Genomic DNA, 19,466 nt, shown 5'->3' on the forward strand with positions numbered 1-19,466 from the left:
GGGGGGGCGTCGGCTCCCCCAGCTGAGTGCTTGAGCTGGAGGGGGGTCGGCCAAAAGGTGCGCCGTGCAGCGCGAGGTGTCCGTCTCCCGCCGAGAGCGGGGATGCAAGAGGCCCTCCTCCTGCGTGTGTCTCGGGTCCCGATGGGGGAAGGGGAGGCGCGCCGCTTCGCCGGTGTAAAGCTCAGCAGCGGGAGCAGCCTCAGATGCCAGGAAGGTATCTCCGGGTTCCTGATTGTGTCGCGGGGCGATTTGTCCACTTTTGGTGCGGCAAACGTTCCGTTTACTTATAGGTCTCCGCTAGTCTCCCGGGGCCATCAGGGGAGCTCACGGATCAGGCAGCCATCTTGCCTGCGCTCCCTGGTGGCCTCCCCTGCGACGGTATTTTTAAGTTTGTTATGTAAGGTTCCTTCTTGTTGTTATCAATAACGCATTGTAAAAAAAATGTTTCACGTATACTAACCCCTACAGCTATCCATTCCAACTTTTTGGTGTTCGTTCTCCATTATTTCAGAAGAATATAAGACAAGGGTCCTCATTACGAGGTTGGTGGTAAACCGCTGGTGTGACTGGTGGGTTGCGCTGACTTTGCAACACATTACAGCGGACCTGGGAAGTTAGGTGCCGGAAAATGTTAGTCCCCATTTCCATAGAGTTCAATAGGACTCCATGGTAATGGTTTCACGGAAGCACTGGCACCGTCACTAATGGTGCCAGTGCTTCCGTGATGAGTCTGCCTACTGGGGCCGCTGCACCTGCCAGGGTCAGACCTGTCGGGCAGAGTGGCCCCGGCAGGCAGACTCAGAGTTTGGTGGTCCGGAAACCAGGGTGCCTTTTAAGCTTAGGGGCACCCTTGTTTCCGGACCACCACACTCATAATGAGGCTCAATGTATCTATCTATTCTGGTTTTTATATAGCGCCCTATCGCGCATAGGCCTCAGAGCACTCACAACAGAAACAGAACAACGTAAAACACAGGACTACAAAGAGAACGAGATAGAGATTCTATTACACTTCTCCTTCATCGAAAAGATATGTCTTAAGCAGTTTGTTAAAGATGGTAAGAGACGTGCTGTTTTTTTTGGGAGATGGCATAGCATTCCAAATCATCGGAGCCCAGTGAGTAAAGTTTGTGCCACCAACTCTTTCCAAGGTTTTACCTGGTTGTTGCAGATTATTTTTTCCATTAGATCATAGAGTTCTTTGAGCCGGGGCCTCAATTAGTCTCTTAGTGAGATAATTAGGAGCGATGCCTGTCTGACATTTGAAGGTCATAACTGAGCATTTGAATTTTATTTGCTGTTGAACTGGTAGCCAGTGAAGTTTTTTCCTGGCAACTGATGTTTTCTCCTGGGGGCTCAAGCCCCAGACCGCCCTAACAGCACCATTCTGAATGGCCTGCAATCTCTTGATGTTAGCCTCAGAGGTACCCATCAAGAGACTATTGCAGTAGTCCAGTTTGGAGTTAATTATAGCTCCTGCAATCAGCGCAAGATTTTGTTGTGATAGATATGGTCGAATTTGCCATATGAGATTGATGTAAAAGGCACATGTGGATTTAAGATTGGAGACCTGTCTCTTATACGAGAGATGTGAGTCCATAACAATGCCCAAGGTCTTAACATGCTTAGATACTTCGATGAAGCTATTTTTTATCTTGATTTTTTTGTGTTGTTGATCTAGTTTCCCTATTTTTTGGAGGTGTGCCAAGAATTAAGAGTTCTGTTTTTGCCTCATTGAGGGCCAAACAGTTGTTTGCCATCCACTTTTGGATAGCATTGAACACTTTGTTTATTCTTTCCACGTCCTTTTCATAGGAACCTGACAATTCAAGGACTAGCTGGGTATCATCATCATAATTTGTGAATTGAACACCCAAGTCTTTAAGCATATCGCATAGGAGTTTTGAGAAAATGTTAAAGAGCACATAATTTGTGAATTGAACACCCAAGTCTTTAAGCATATCGCATAGGAGTTTTGAGAAAATGTTAAAGAGCGGAGGCGAAAGGCATGAACCCTGCGGTACACCACAAGTCAGCAGTGTTTTTAGGGAGCTGAAATTGCCCTTCACGACTGCGGCCATTCTTGGACATGGGAAAGATTTAAACCAATTTATTGCTAGGGGGGAACATCTGCCAATGGATTTCAATCTCTCAGCAAGAGATCATGGTCTATTAGATCAAAAGCTGAGGAAAGGTCAAGTAGCATAGGTAGGGCAGTGTTTACTTTCTCAACAGTACTAGCAATGTTGCCCTGGAGACCCAGAAGCGCAGTCTCTGTTCCATGTTTGGCCCTAAAGCCGGATTGCTCATTAGCCAAGATTTCCTTGGTATCTATGAACTTCTGGTATTGTATGTAGGCAATCCTATCGATAATTTTAGGCAGGAATGGCACGTTTGTTGTGGGGTTGAAGTTGCCTGGTATAGAAGGGTCCAGGTTTTCCTTTTTTATAAAAGGAGTAATCCATGCTTCCTTAAGATCAGCATGAACATAGGCTTATTCAAAAGATCGATTGACAAATTGCGCAACCCATGGTGCCAAGCTGTCTGTGTAATCTTTGAATAGCTTGGCAGGGAAAATGTCCCCCTGACAGGAAGACGGCCTCAACTTATGAATCACTTCCAAAACCTCTGAAATCGAGACCTTTTTGAAAGAGAAAAGATCTAAATGACTATTTGGCAGATCACTCTTAATGGTAGTCAACGTTAAGTGAGTTAACTTGTGATCAGAACATATGTTTTTTTTGGGTTTTAATAGCCTGTTGATGTTTACTCGTTTTTCAGAGAAACCTTCTTGAATCTCTTGGCACCACTTATCGCTCTCTTGAGCTGGGTGTGTAATTAGAGGATCTTTCAGTTTTTTAAGAATTGAAAAGATTTCCTTAGATTGGGATTTTGCTTCCTGAACCCTAGCATTAAAGTGTTCAGCTTTGGATCGAAAAATGGTCAGTTTGTAATCCTTAGCAGCTAGCTTATAAGATGCTAGTGATGCTACAGTATGTTATTAAAAATGTGTGTATGTACTGCATAATGTTCGTTAGTGTTGATTGGCTCGTTTTTTTGTCCTGCGGCATGCTGTTGTGGGTCATGGCTAATTATGGCGATAGGGTCATGAATCTTACCCTGTCCTTGGGGGTCAAGTCCTTCCCTCAACCTGGGCTAGGTGTTGTACCAGGAGAACACCAGTGCCAGACCTACCCAAGAAGTGGTGTGGGAGTGTTGAGAAGGATACCAGCCCATAAATTGGTGCCTCTATCTCTGGCCTGATCCTCATCAGTGTGAATCCTGGCCAGGTCTGTTTCTGCTCTTTCTGGTGGTTCTAGAGAAGCTGCGCCATCTGGAGAAAAACTCCAAGAACCACAAAGGACAAGGCCCGGCCCAGAACAGGAGTAACAAATTGGTTGCCCTAATGAAAATTAATAACTCCTCCCCATTCAGGAGCCTAATGGGAGACCCAGAACTCTCCCCACAAACCCCATAAGAGTTGCATGGAAACAGTGGCCCAGCATAATTGGAACTGGTGTGAGGCAGCATTTGCATAGGGGAGCCCCAGGAGCACTCCCTAAACCATGTTTGAACAGTGCCTCACTAGTGATAGAAGAACAACAGAAAACAAACAACCACAGTGCCTGCATGGCTGACTGGAGCAAAATGGTGACTAGAAAGGGGGTGGAGCTCAATGCCTTTATAAAGACTTCCAGAGAAAATCCTAGCATAAAGGGGAGGAGATGGGAAGAGATGGGATGAGCTCAGACAGAGATTGGCCCAGGGAGGCAGCTGACTCGGGTATCCAATTGGAGCAGATAGACATTTATAGGCAGGAAGTTGAGGGCTATAAAGAATGGCAGCAGTCAGTTGTCAGTGAGAGCTGCTCGGTAAGGTTGGAGGAGTTGGAGGAAGACTGAGCGACCAGAGAGGAAGGTGCAGCAGGTGCAAGAGGACTTTAAGTAGACTCTTGGAGAGTTTTAGAAAGAGTGAATGTAAGGTGATGGGATTGAAAGAGTTGTACCAATTGGATGTGTGGGAGTAACTGAAGGTAGTTTTGGAGGGAGGGCAGGAAGAGGGTTGAGAGTAGGAGAGAGAGAGAGGGCAGTCAGAGGGATGTGAGAGGTAAAAGGTTGGTGAAGACAAAAATGCAGGTGTAGTGTGGGGAGGATTGAGAACTGGAGGGAAGGAGATATGATCATGAGGGATCGTACAACAAAACTCCCAATTCAGCCCCCGGAAAGCTAGCCTGGCAAACCTAGTCAATATCCCCCATACACCCCCTTGTAGCATGTGACTAATATTCACATCTGTCATGTTATGATGGTTAGGCACACCCCGCCAAGATCGCCAACCTTATAACCAAAAACAACTTCAAAGCTCTTTTCATTACCAAAATGTGGTTTGCACCCTTCTACCTCTACATCTTCGATATCCTCCCACTCCGTGGCTGCAGTATTCAACAAACTGACTGCACAGGAAAAACAGGGAGTGGGGTGGCAGTAATCAGTAAGGCCCTGCATGGTAATTCTGACCCCCCGCACACAGCTGAATCCCTCTTCTGACAGAAGCCCATCTGAAGCAGTGACTCAATTACATTTCACCTTATTTACAGGTCACCCCAGAGGAGTGGTAACTTCAGCAATGATCTCTTCCTTACTATGTTGTGCTATTATGCGTGTGTGCATTTTGGCCATTAAAGTTATGAGAGGGTGGCAAAGACCCTGCTAGTGACCCATGTCTGAATGGCATGTGGATGGGTGGAATGAGGTATACTAGGAGCTAAGCAGGAGGGGTGGTGTAAGAGGATAGACAGTTATGATGTAGCTACGGTGCGATTTCTTTGTCATTAAAGGTAACGGCATTCTTATGGCAGGGGTGTTGCGCAAAAGTGGTTGACTTACATGCAAAAGCAGATGTGTGGTGGAGTGAGGCTGTTCTTTGGCTAAGTTCCAAAGGTGCGGAGTGCGAAGGAATACATGGGTGAGCTATACATTCAACATTGTCTACCACCTGCATTCCATCTAGGTGCTGAGAGCAGTACTTCATCTCACATACGATCTAAGTGCCATAAATACCCAACCTCTGTGTGAATCTTAGAGTGATACAGTTCCCACCTTAAATGTCTAGGTGCAGCGACAATGCCCACCCTCATGCTTCCTTCCCAACTTCTTCAAGAGCAGTACATGTGCTAGCCTTCACAGTTCTTCACATGCAGTAAATCGGCAGACCTACACAAGTTCATCTAAGTGCAATACATATGCTATCCTTCACAGTTTCTTCTAAGCTAACCTACTCAATTTCATTCCTTGAGCCATACATGTGCTAGCCTTCATATTACTTCATATGCAGTACATCTGCTAATCTAAACAATTTGTTCTAAGTGTGGCATATTTCATGCCTCCCCAAAATCCATCTAAGATGGACACCTTTCCTACTTCCCAAAATCCACTGAAGTGCAATATCTTTCCTACTCCCCAAAATCTGTCTGAGTGCGACACATTTCCTACCCCACAAAATTCATCTAAGTACAGTACATTTTTGCCCTTACAATACAGCAATACATTTCCTACCCCCAAGGAATCCATCTAAGTTCTGCACATTTCCTACCTCCAAAATAAAGCTAAGTGCAGTACAATTTTACCCCCCAGAATACAGCTAAGTGCAATAGATGTCCTACCCCCAAATAATCCATCTAGGTGCAATGCCTTTCCTACTCCCCAAAATCCATCTGAGTGTGACACATTTCCTACTCGCCAAAATCCATCTGGGTGCGACACATTTCCTAGCCCTAAAATACAGCTAATTGCAATACATTTCCTGCCCCCCAAAGAATCCATCTAGGTGCAACACCTTTCCTTCTCCCCAAAATCCGTCTGAGTGTGATCCATTTCCTACCCCCAAAATACAGTTAAGTGCTATACATTTTTACCTACAGAATACAGCTGAGTGCAATACATTTCCTGCCCCCAAAGAATCCATCTAGGTGAGACATCTTTCCTATTACCCAAAATCCATCTAAGTGCGACCCCTTTCCTACTCTCCAAGCATCCGTCTGAGTGCAATACACAGATGAATACCAATACATCTTGTGGACTATTTAGGGTGCATCTAGTAATCTACACTGTGTTATAATATGATGGTGGAAATGTAGGAAGGAGTGGCTGGGTTTTAATTACTCTAATAACAGAGAATTCAACATGCCTGAGTCCTAACCAGCAAACCCCCTATGTGACTTTGTATTCTCTCTGACCAACTTCATACAAGTTAAACAGATTGTACTCTCCTCACGCATGTCCAAGGTCAGGCGCAAAACTTTGTCTTAACTTTCCATCCTGCTCCTCTCATCCTCAAACCCCATCCCCCTTTACTGTGACTGACCACACCACAATCCCTCTTATCACCCAAAAAGCTCCCCCACAATGGTCGACTAAACACCCCAGTGATTGAGAGACGCTCCTTCAAGTATTTCCTGCTAGACACTTAGGAGCAACCTTTGGGATGCTCCCTGCCACAGGGAATGCCTAAATCCTTCTGGATACATTCATTCACTTTGCCAAAGAAGTAGTGGATGTTGTTGTTCCTCTAAAGATTATTCGCTCTAAAGTTAAACTGTCTACACCGTGGTACTTAGGCTATCCGTCAACAAATACTGGATCAGATCCCTTGAAAAGAGGTGGTGCAAAGACTGCAGCACAGAGGACCTCTCATCCCTTAAACTCCTGTACACCCAACACAGAGACATGACCTATGACGCTAAGTCAGATTAGTACACCCCCATCATCGAGTCAATCTCTAACAGAAGCAAAACCTTATTCAAAGTAGTCAAGCACTATACCAAGTCTACACCTGTCTCCGAGACACTGGCTTCACAAGAGAAATGTGACAGAATCAATACCTTCTTCATTAACAAATTAATGAGGACAGTAGTCTCATTGATGCCACAAAGCCTGATGGAACCCTGCTATCCATCTGCCCAGTCACTACCCTGCTGGGCTGATGTCACCATCCTCTGTCTTAACAATTTTTAAGACACAAAGGCTACGATTTAAATTGATGACGGAGACCAGTAAGAAGTCGTCCGACAACTCACCAGCCCAGCATTCACTGCACTCTAGGGTATTGTGAGCTCTTCTCTCAGCGAAGGTGCATTCACAGACATGTGGAAGGCAGGTCTTATACAACCCCTTCTCAAAGAAACGTTGCTTGATTCAGGGGACCTAGCGAACTACAAACCCATCATGAGCCTCCCATTCATCAGGGAGCCTATAAGAAAGTAGTTGCGACCAAACTTCTTGCAAAAATCAACCAGCTGCAAGCATCCGAGCTATGGGTGATGCACTTGTGCATCCTAGTGATCTTAGACCTCTCAGCTCTCTTCAACAGATTCAACCACCTAACGCTCCTCTCCCTCATTGCTGACAAGATGGGCTTCACTGGAACCATCCGAAAATGGTTTGTGTCTTACCTATCTGGTGGACACTGGGCCCTACACTTGGGCTAATTCAGATCCAAATGACTCCAAGTCACATGTGCTGTCCTCCAAGGTTCCGTCCTCTCCCAAATCATCTTCAGTCTGTACATGGAACGCTTGGGAACTCTCCTCAATAACCCCAACATAGTCATCCATCAGTATGCTAATGATGCTCTACTGTACCTTAAGGTCAGTGTCCCCCAGGACATCAATCACCTGTAAATGACTGGCTACCATCCAAATATGGCACAAACGGCATGGCTACAGATCTCCACACTTATCAAAATCAGTCCTTTCACCCCCGCGCAACAGGGGACTTTTGCATGATGGTCCAAGGCCTCATGATCTCACAAATTGAAACACCCTTCTTACTTGGCTTCCAGCCACACATCCCACCCAAATGCCTTATTAAAGACACCTGCAAAGTCAACCTTTTCTCTCCTACATCTCCTACACTGTGTGAGCTTCACTGACACCCCTCCCCACCAGAATCATATTCATAACTACTTGCATCATCTTGAAAGCAGCTTTCGAAAGGAACATCTACATAGTTTTGGAGGCTCTCGCGCCTCACATTCCAAAACTATAAAAAGATTGGCTTCTAAACGTACCTGGAAAGATGAGACCCACAAGCAGTTCATCTCCTGCCACGGTCCGACCATCTGGAACTCAATCCCAGCAGAGAGTTGAAATGCCCCCACCATCCTCCAGTTCAGCAAAACACTAAAAACATGGCTCTTTCAATAATATTTGCCAGATGAATAAGAATCCCTCCTTCCACCAACAGTACTGCACTACTCTATAAAATGGCAAGCCAAATGCTGGTATCCTCCCATTGTAAATTCCTCCACTGCTCTTGTGCTAGGCTCGCTTTAAGCAATAAAATAAAAAATAAAAATAGATGTCCATCAAAAGGTTAAGTGTGCCAGGGCAATCAGACTACCCCCCATAAGGCATATAGGAAATTCCTGAGGGAGTCAGAGAAATAAGGCCATCGGTATTATTCCCTCCCTAGTATAGGGCAGACTAGACAGTAGGGGTAACCTTTCTATTGTGCATCAGCAATACAATATGACCTGTTGAGGTAGATACACTGGGCCATGGAGGTGGTTATTCCCTCAAAGGTTGAGGGAAAGGTGTACAGAGACCACCCGTAAACTTCAAGCCGATATTGTCTATTTTTTATGCCAATTTGTATGATAAAAATTGAAAACGTATTGTATTTGCCATGTTAATCATTGAGAACATTATCACACTATATTGTGGACATGTGTACAGATGTGTACTTGTGAATGGTGCATATTTGCATTTATTAGGTTTAAAGGATGTATAGCTTTGTGTCATAAAAATGTACTAGGTATATAGTCTGTGACATCTAATTTCCTTGGTGTATGTTTTCTTTTCTTTTTGATGTAGATTTCTACAAAATCAATTTGGATTATTAGTGATTATTAGTGATTTATGGATCTTTTGTTTAGAAATGCGTAAGAGGAATGGTGATGATGTCACCATTGTTGAATGTTACAGTCCTCTGGGCAAGCATGGCCATCATGGAGCAAAGTGGAGAGACATTACACCGTATTTGGAATACTGTCTCACAAAAGTGGACACATTATTCCAGGCACTGTTTTCCTACATGTTAAGTGGTAATTATCTTGGAGGTACAAAAGGAACAAAATGCATACGATAAATGAAAGGTGAATTATTCAGGTTATTTATTAGGTTCCCATGGTTTCACAACATATGTTCTGGCTTTGCTGATCATACGCATGGACATATGGAACAGCAACTCACCGTAAAATTCATTGTGCACAATTAACTGTTAATCAGTGTATATTTAACTGCACAGCATAACATGGCATGTCTTCTGGATCCCACTATAGCATTTGAAGTAACACAAGTGAAATAATGTTGGTAATGCCTTATTTCTGCAAAATGTAATAGAAACATTATCTAATTTGTTACAATGAATAAGTTTTAGTGTAAAATGTGTAACCATGTATACATGTTTACTACTTTAGTATGAGTGAAACACTGTTATAAAGTAAAGTATAATTATTGACTGCAATGTACTGTAAATGTTTGTCATTATTATAATGTGTGTATGTATGATGCGTGTGTGGGTGATGTGTGTGTATGTGTATGCGCCTCTAGGATTGTATGTTCCACAATGCGTGTTTAAATGTGTGTTTGAATGTTAGTTATGTATGCATCCAAAATGTATATGTGTGAATACGTACAATTTGTAAGTGGTGCTCTCAGTGTGTGTGTGTGTGTGTGTGTGTACACGCTTGTGAAACTTGTGTTATGCTTCGTTGTTAACTATGCGTGCATGTGAAATGTGTATTTGCGATTACATAAAATTCATAAGTAGTGTTCTGTGTGTGTGTGTATATATAAGTTTGCCTGTGAAACATGTATTATGTTAGTTAAGGGTGCATATGAAATGTGTATATGCGATTACATACAATTCATATTTGGTGTTCTCAGTGAGTGTGTGTGTGTATGTGCGTTTGAAACCTGAATAGTTTTTTGTGTTTAAGTGTAGATTGTGTTTTGCATGTGAGTGTACATTAATATGCGAGACTAAAGATGCATGTTAAACATGACATTTCTTAAAAGTGGCAAAGAGTATGTAAAATGTTTGTTGACAGAACACAAAATTGTGTTAATATGTATATCTTTGCTAACAATCTCAAGCACTGAAGCAGATCATTTTCAAATAAGTTGGCCAAAAATATGTTTCCCTATATTAAAAATACATATTAAAACATGTTCAAAGCTTGAAAAAATAACTTAAAAAAAATATGAAGTCATCCATGAAAAATTCAAAAATGTTCATGGAGGGGCAGATGCCTCCAAAATTTACTGTGGCAATTTTTCTGATTTCCCATAGAAGATTGATTTTAATTTTATTTATAGACAATTCGCCTTAAACTTAAATAACTATGCTATGTGCTAGCGTGATAGCATGCTATATATAAAGACGTTCACTCAGTTTCTTAAATCACATACATCTAAAAAAGAAAAAACTGTAAAATGCTCCCCAGATGGATTATATAAATATGCACAACGCACACTCCCAATAATCCAGTCCAAATGTTCTCCTCCACATAGCCCAGCTCCCTCTGCTCAGGTGAACTATCTCTACATGTTTTCTTAATCGCTTCTAGGAGCAATCTCTTTGTAGAACACTTGCCCTTATCCTTATTATTTTATTTCCTGTGCACGGGTGGTGTGGATGCACAGAGCTCCCTCCTAAACTGCTGCTGGAAACCCATGCACCTTGGCACACTTTGTTTCCTTTTCATTACAGGGCTGTAGCTAGGGCTGGCAGCGCTGACACTAGCAGCCCCCAGTGAGTCAGAAAAAACGTGATAGTGCAGGAGCCCTGCTGAAAATAGAAGGGCCCCAGATAAAGGCCTCTTCTTTATCCACTCACCAAACCGGAAGGAAGCATCAGTCAACCATGCTCTGTTTTCTTGGGCCTGCAAGAGCTCAAGTAATCATTTGCTTTTAATAATAATGTGCTTTTTATATAGCGTTTTAATAATAACGCGCTTTACATAGGACACATTTACACACATTACTATTATCACCCAATCGAAATATGAACTAATTTATCAACCTCTGAAGGATGAAAGGCTGAGGTGGCCAGGATTCGAACTGGCGACCTACAGATCAAACACAGATCACAGCATTAACCCCTGAGCCACCTTACCGGCATGTTCAGTGGGTCGCCCAAAGTGACTCTGAGGCCACACTCAACTCTGCTTCTTTTTCTTAGTTCATGCACTGCTCACCTCATCTTTAATCCCACATTTATTCATATGCGTTAAGTGAGAGGAATATATGTATACATGTGCAAAACAATGACAATATTGTCCAGACAGCTAAGAAATGCAGAATACAGAAGCAAAGGTTGATGCTTTAAGGAAGAACGACATTATTAACTAATGTATCTGTCTCACTGCATAGTGATTGTGTTATTACAAGATGGCACGCAGACAGGCAGAACGGGGGTTAAGGGCAATGCAGTTCAAGAAGAAGCTGTGGGAGTGATTTAGGCAGGGAGAGACAGGGAAAGAGAGGGAACACACACTGGCCTTATTATGAATCTAGGTGTGGAAAGGGTGTGCGTCATCCGCAGGCTGTGGATCCCTACTCATGTGTCATCTCCCCTATATCTGGTACTAGTTTCAGCCTTAAAGCAATGGCATGCTTCTTGCAAGGATTACATGTTCGGCTTTGTTCTTGTTTATTTTGCACCCTTGCTGGTGGCGGTGTGTGTCCTTCCATGAGATTTAATCTGTGTCTGCGTCCGTTCTTTATTTCCCCATTACTGTAGCACACGGCAAAAGAAGCTTCTTACTTCAGTTTGATTTTCTCTGTGCTGAACTGCCAGCTTGCAGTGACCTTGGGCTTGGGGTGGGTGCTGGCAGCTTCCCGAGCCTCTTCCTCTGGTCCCCTAGCATTTTTCATTCTCTTTAATGCACCATCTGACCCCCACACAGGTGTTTTGTTTACATAGGTCTGGACTCTGCCCTGCCCTGGGCATTTATATATGGTGTCCTCTACCAGGCTCTGTGAGAATTTCCTCTGGGGGGAAGTTTAAATAAATGCATTAAAAAACACTGTGCTATTTGCCAATCTGTTGCAACTAAATGGCCATGTTCACTTTCAATGCCGATAAACGAAATGTGCTGCACTTTGAGCCATGAGGAAAGGTGGTGTTCTGTTCAATTGACACCCACTGTGCTATCATTTTACAGCAGCCTTATAAATAAAAAATAGGGTTTGGTAAAAGAAATTGCTCTAGTTATCATCACACATTCTCTCTCCACTACATTACAGTGGTGAGAAAATAGGTTGTTTTTAAACACCTCTATTGACTATTGGTCATAGAGTCATCTCTTTGTTTTAATGATAAGACACACGCTGTGTGGGCGGAAAGATTAAATACAAAATACCGACCTCCATGTTTGTGTGCACTTATAGACACTACGAAAGTGTTTTAGAGGGGATAGGGTCAGGGCCTCAACATCTCTTGTAGTTGGCTCAGCAGCACTTACTAGGGCCTTCAACCAATTGATACGAGATTTTTTACAGATAGGGTCATTTAACTTTGTGCTAGGGACTCAGCGTTAGGAATAACTTTGAAATAATTCAGCATTCTGTTATTATGTGTTGGTAAACTTAGCATGTACCTGGGAGGCTCCTCCTCTAATTGTATTTAAACTCCCCTATGTCCGCAAAGCCGGCTTTACCGGCTTTAAAATTCTACCAAGGCAAGATAGTTCCAAAATTAATCTATGGCATTGAGTTATACGATTACTCTATTTTGAATGTGTTGCCTGTGCTGGAGGCGTTAATCTGGAGGAAATTATTGAATTTGCCAAATTCGCTGCGTGGCTGTAAGATATGAATTGGGCATTCGATCCCTCAGAAGTAGAGGGATTTGGATTTATCTTAACCTATTCCGAAGAATCTTGAATGCTGACGCAGATACTCTCTATAGTGATATAAATGAAGTTAATGGGCCTCATTACGAGTCCAGCGGTAGCCGTGCCGGTAAAACCAGCAGGCAGCCGCCGGACTCGTAGTGATTTACCAGCACCGGACCTGCCGGATTAACCGGGGTATTACAGCACTGGTGGTCCGGTAAATCCGGCACCGGCAATTCTGTTAATCCCCTTCCCGTAGAGTCCAATGGGACGCCACGGGAATGGGGACCACAGAAGCACTGGCACCATTTATAACGGTGCTGGTGCTTCCGTGAAAGTCTGCTGGCAGGTGCCGTTCTGCCTGTCAGGGTCAGACCTGGTGGGCGAAACCGCAATCGCCAGCAGACTTGTAGTTTGGCGGTCTGGAAACAGCAGTGCCAGTAAATTTACCAGCACCATTGTTTCCGGACCACCAAACTTGTAATGAGGCCCATTAACTGTCACCAGAAGGAAGGTATACCATGTGCCATGAAATCTGTAGGTAGCTTCTGTGATGGCCTTTTACAAGAGATCGGGTCTAGTCGAGAGGTGCTTCAGTTTAGTCCAGAGAGTACAAAAAGGAGATTGGGAATATGGAGCTGGAATAAAACTGAAAAAATGAATAGTTATTCCTCATTAATCCATCTAGTAGTAGCACATAAGAGACCAGGAGTTCTAGCTCCATTTCATTCTATTTATCGTAGTCAGTCAATGAGGAGTGAATTCTTGACGTTCCGATGGAACCTAAATCCAACCAAAGAAATTCCCCTTAGACATAACAAAATTGGAAATGGGGAGACCAACTATCGATTTTGTACATCGGAAAATATGGTAGAAAAAATCATGCATTTGGTGCTGGAATGTCCCGCCCTTCAATACTCAAGACTAACATATTTTAAACAACCTTTTTTTCACTCCCTGCATCATATTGATTTGATTTATATATGGGAGAGAAGTTTGGGAGCTTTGGTTAACTTCAGATATGATTGCTGTGACAGGCTTCATGAGGTCATATAACTGAATTCTGAGCTGGTAATAGTGGGACAGTTTCGTTTTTTCCCTTTTAAGAAATTATTTTTTTATTCTTTTAAATGTTTTATATGAACTGTTAGCAATTGTTGTGTTTTAACTTAAAAAGTTTAATGAATTTTCTGTTTTTTCTTCTTTTGACTGTATTTTGTGTAATTATGTAGACTGTTAAACGTACATTTTTAAACCATATAAGAATTTTAAAAAATTAAAAAGTAAGTGGCATTCCAAGATGGCTGGCAACATCTTGAAATGAAACGAGTGTGACAGTCAAATACTTTCCATGCCATCACATGGTTTCTTACCAGTATACAAGGACTCCTGATGGGAAGGGTTGGAATGCTGGAAGACCTTTCTTCTTACCTCAAGCTCCCTACTTCAATCAGTGCTCCCAGATTCCTGCTATTTGGTCCTCACTCGTTGGGCCTCCGAACGCTGATCCTGAAATCAAATACCAGCCTGACACCAAAGGAAGCTGAGGGATATCTGTGTCTGCAGCCTTTTCCCCAAAAAGAGATCTTACTCCTGTGCTTCTGGTTACATATAGTGTCATCAGGCAAGGGCCACCAATATCTTTATACCATCAAAGACAGAGAGAAGGGTTTGGGGTGACCACTACCTGACAGACTAAGAGGATCCCATTGCAAGAGCCATCCAAGGTCTTAGATTAAAATAACCCTTCTCCTAAGCCTCATATAAATAGAGTGTATTTCCCTGTGGTTATGTGCAGCTGCAAGCAACATAGTTCCTGGTTGCTATGGGGAGTGGGGGAATCTAGAACGCTCTTCCTTTTACTCACCAGACGTGTATGCAACCTACCAAAGAGCTGCTGAACTTCAGCTTCCTTGGCTGATACCACTCAAGGGTAGGAGGAGAGGCCAGGACTGCCAGGGACCTAGTGAGAATTCTGTGTTGAGAGAATGACCTTTTTGCCTGATGGACCAATCCCGCACTGGAAAATAGTGCTGCCTCATAAACCATCCATGAGGCTCCCTACTGACCCCATCCCCACTCTCCCTTAAGGACACGGTTGGGACATGGCTGAGAGGGACGACACATTCCTGCTCTTTTTTTTCTTTTCTCTTAAAGGATTTCTGTGCTTTCACCAACAGTACTGAAGTAATGTAACGCAAATTATTTGAACTTTTGATCACCTTGGGATTTCACATTTTGTAAGGTGCTACCATACCCCTTCAGTTAGTGAACGATTCCACAATATAACTAATAGGGTAAGAATGATGCCCACATAGCAACTTGAAGATATCTCTTCACCACCTTAGTCTCCTTTACCCTTCCCACTATGTCTATTTAAAGCCTAGTCTTGACCTAAGGTCCTCTTCACACCTTAGATGTGCCAACACCTCAGCACAATCAAGTCCTGCACTGTAATCATATATGAGATTCAGTGGCCTACGCCAAGTGTTATAAGGCGGCTGCAAGTCACCAAAGAGAACAAGGATGTCCCAGAATGCAGCAGTGACATTTAACATCCTTTTTACATATGTTTGAGGATATTGTACTTCTCATACTACCTGGTCAAACCAACATCGTCTATAAAACCTGGTCTCTACCTCACTCATATGCAGGTCATATTCCAGTTTTAGAGATGCAAAATGTGTGTGTAATCCATCTTGTTGGGAAAAAACTACCCGTTAATGTACAGATTGTAATGTGCAAAAAAATAATATGTTGCCCCTTCAACAATAATGCATTTAGAAACCCATCTTCTGGTTTAAAATAAGTATTAACATGCAAGTATATGCCTATTCTCATGGAATAAACTTCCACCGTGCATTAAACAAATAGTCTTTGATACCTGTCTCCTTATCCACTGATGACTGTAAATTGCCAGTAACAAATAGTACAGAAGAAAGGAATATTTAAAACTAGGCAAGGGGCAGCTGCTTTTCTGACCATGAGGCTGCCTTTCACACCATAATGGCTCTGTAGCATGCATTGTGAGACCACAACGCACCGGTAAATAAATGATTGCAGTTGTACAGCTATGCCATTTTCTTATTTCACAGTAGTAATGTTACAACTAGACTATAAGAACATTATGTACAAACTAGTGTGAAAGCCTGTGTACACGGGCCAAAGTGCGTAAAGAAAGGAATTTCCAGAGTGTTCATATATTATGTGGTATAGTTGAATGTAATTCATGTTAATCCTAAGGCACAGCTCCCTCTAGCAGTGACAACAGGTTAAGCAGGCAGTCTCTACTGCGCATGCCTGCATCGGACAAACATACATCTGGCCTTTTATTATATAGGATGTGTGTAGTTACTGTTGACTTCCATTTATTATCACAAATGACAACGATGACACCCGCCTTAAAATATCCAAAACATGTTTCATGTATTTCAAAAAGCATACTCACGCTGTTGTTTCTGCCTGGCTTTGTCGCATATAGCTGGTCTTAAATACATCTTCCGTCCACCCGGGGGTGAGCAGTCGTTGCTGCACACCAGCACACCAAGGCAGGACTTCTTCAAGATGCGGGAGTTGTGGTTGTTGGTATTCCTCATGGCCCAGCCAGTCAGGTGCCTGTGAGCGTTCCTATCAGCCGAGCTGTAGATGTGCTTCACGTAGGAGTCTGGCCATTCTTCGAAGCGGTCAACCTGTGTCTGGTCCTAATTGTAATCAAATAGTATCAAATAAGAAGAAATAAAACAATATGCCAGTATGCCTTTGCTTAGCTGTCCTGTTGGGGGAGGGAGAGTGGGAACGTCACATGTTCAATACATGGCATGCATTATTGTAAAAGTGACTTCCATATAACCAGGACAGCAATAGTTATGATGTCGGGTGTTTTCAGTGTTTGTGACCACATCTGCTGTAAGTTATCGGCCCCTTCATAGAGTTAAGGAACATGGATACAGTGCCCTAATGAGGGCGAAAGGGCACAAGGGATAACTTGTTTGGCAGTGCAAGCAATATCAATCCACAATATTCCTGTCATGAGAGAAGCTATGAGGAGAAATAGAGCAATACGAGATTCGCCCGCACAGAGAGAGTAGTCTCAAATCCCGTTGTTATCCCTGAACATATCTCAGCCAGTCCACCAAATAGTTGTGAATGGAATACTAAGGATGATTTTCACATTTCTGATGATACAATCCAGATAAAAGTGTAGAAATGAATACTTGCAAACAACAAAATATGCATTGCAAAGGTACTCACAGTCTTTTTTAATACTTCTTTTATTCTTTTCTTTTTTCTCCCTGTTGGTTGTTTCAACTGCTGTTTAATATAATTGTTTTTGTAATGTGCATTTAATTACTCTTTTCTTTGTCTTATAATTTATATTGTGTATATATGACTTATCCAGGGGCCTTTTCTTTTTGATTTATCACATACGTCATCACACCGTTTCCTTATTAATGAGTCCTGAAGAATCTCTGTGAGCGAGATGTGTTGGTACAGACATATAAAAATAAGTAAGAATAAGCTTCAAATACTCCGTTTTAGAAAAATATTTATTATGCACATTCAACATCTCATAAAAAGGAACTAATTTGAGTTATGCTCTCTCTGTGCGGGCTAACCTTGTGCTGTTTTGTTTCGCCTCATAGTTTCTCTTCAACTATTTGGCACAGTGTACAAAGTGGTTCTGCAGCTGAGAAAGTATCATTCAAATTTGCATCATAGGTCAGGCTTTGTCCACCATTTTCTACCACGTTATATTATCATGCCATGGTTGTTCTCTGGATTTTACCACGCCTAGCTGGGTAAAGGAAGGGGCACAATCTGCTTTCCTTTGCATCGTTGGAGTGGGTGTTGCAACTTGGAGATTAAGCATTACTATATCACACTTTCCAAGGAGCAAGTTAGAATTGTGCAATTTTGAAATTCTTCTGCCAAACCATTTTAATAGTCTATTCTCATTGGTATGTTGAAATCCAGGGTTGAAGAAAAGATGTTGGTCATTCATGGCAAAATTAAATTTTTCTGTCTATCACCTGACAATGAGGTCACATTTGCTCATCGCCGGGGGTAATCAGGTGCCCCCCGAAATTAACAACCTAAGCTGCTGTTTAGTATTTCATGGCCGTACTGCAACCACAGAAGGACAGATAATACCAACCAGACAAGGAAGGAAGAAGGCAATAGCAACACCTTTCACTGCAATGCAAGGTAATGCTTGTACTGTTTGTCTAACACCTCTCTCCCCATCATCTCACACATTCACCCACACAACACCTACACCCTGCACATATGCACCAGAAATCCTCAGCCGCATTCTACTCATCAGCACTCAGATCCAATTAACCAAGCAACCTGCACTTCACGCTCATCAATATACGCTCCACAGTTCTACATGTAGTTTACATCGCTGACCATATCAACACATAATCTTGATGCAACCTTCATCATAGACACATGGTCACCATCCCACACATCACAGATATTGTAATCACTACCTGATACAGCATACTGTGGACTGAACATACAGATGAAATAGTGGATCATGGACCCTTCAAAACCCATACTGCTCAGCATAGTGTGACAGTCGCCACGTGCCTGAGTTTTATGCGAGGATTGCCCTACGCAACTTCCTAGAGCATCCTGGAGAGTGCTGGAATGATCAGTGCCCCTCAGGGAGAAATAAAAAGGCATGAGGAAACCTGCACCCAAATGCTAGAGGACCCCCAGGCTCTAGAGGGCAATAAAGAGATTTAGAAAAGGGAAGCAGAACCGAAAAACCAACAACAGGACTCTGAATTACACTTACCTATGGTCTTGTATGTGAAAGCCATAGACCTATTTGGTAACAGGATTCCACCCTGGGCACTGACTCCATAAGCCAGGAAACCGCACGACAAAATGAGGCGTGATAGAGAAAAACCTACAAAAGGGACTTACCCCTCCAAAACACGACTAACTAAGGGGAAAAAAGGGGACCGGAAGTCCAAACGATCACAAGAGCCACAGGAGAGAAATAGAGCTAAGCGTCTGGTTTCCAGGAAGTCAGACGTCCAGACAAATCCAAAAAGTCACAGCACAAAAACATGACTCCAAAATGAACAGCACAAAAACGATTCCAAAAGCAACACACCAAATCAGGATGCAGAATCAATCAGGTATAATGAGCCAAGCTCAATCACAGGAAGTCAAGAAGGAAGTGGAGGACAGAGGAAGGAAAGGCACAGGAGTGGGCTGGGATGGAAAGGAGGAAGGGACTAATATACAAGGTTGTGGGAACGGGGAACAGAATAAACGAGTAGAGTACGAAAAACAAGTCCCCACTTACTGCTGAGCAAGGATTTTGTCCGTCTGCAGCAGTTATTTTTGATGCATCCCTATCAGCCGGCGCGTCATCATGAGTTAGCGATGGGCATAATTTTAGGGGGGAAAAGGGTGCTTGTCCCCTCCAACCTTTGTGGCACACCATTTCGTCTCATTCATTTGGCAGAGGGGGCCTTTCATTTAGATGTCGTGTCCCCCCAAACACTGTCAGAAAAGTTACTCCACTGGAGTTAGCTGAATGACGTGAC

At 42.9% G+C, this 19,466-nt stretch overlaps 1 protein-coding gene across 3 annotated transcripts in view; it reads right to left on the reverse strand.

The window, feature by feature from the left end:
* GCM1 (glial cells missing transcription factor 1) overlaps window positions 1–19,466 on the reverse strand; it is a 540,509-nt gene that overhangs the window by 309,469 nt on the left and 211,574 nt on the right. For all 3 annotated transcript variants that reach the window (XM_069606128.1, XM_069606126.1, XM_069606127.1), the window contains one exon: window positions 16,349–16,601. In XM_069606128.1, coding sequence (XP_069462229.1) covers window positions 16,349–16,496 — 148 coding nt within the window. In that variant the 5' untranslated portion in view covers window positions 16,497–16,601. The remainder of the gene's footprint in view (window positions 1–16,348; window positions 16,602–19,466) is intronic.

The sequence above is a fragment of the Ambystoma mexicanum genome, chromosome 4p (assembly GCF_040938575.1).
Source record: "Ambystoma mexicanum isolate Mex_15411 chromosome 4p, UKY_AmexF1_1, whole genome shotgun sequence".
In the NCBI taxonomy this organism is placed as follows: Eukaryota; Metazoa; Chordata; class Amphibia; order Caudata; family Ambystomatidae; genus Ambystoma; species Ambystoma mexicanum.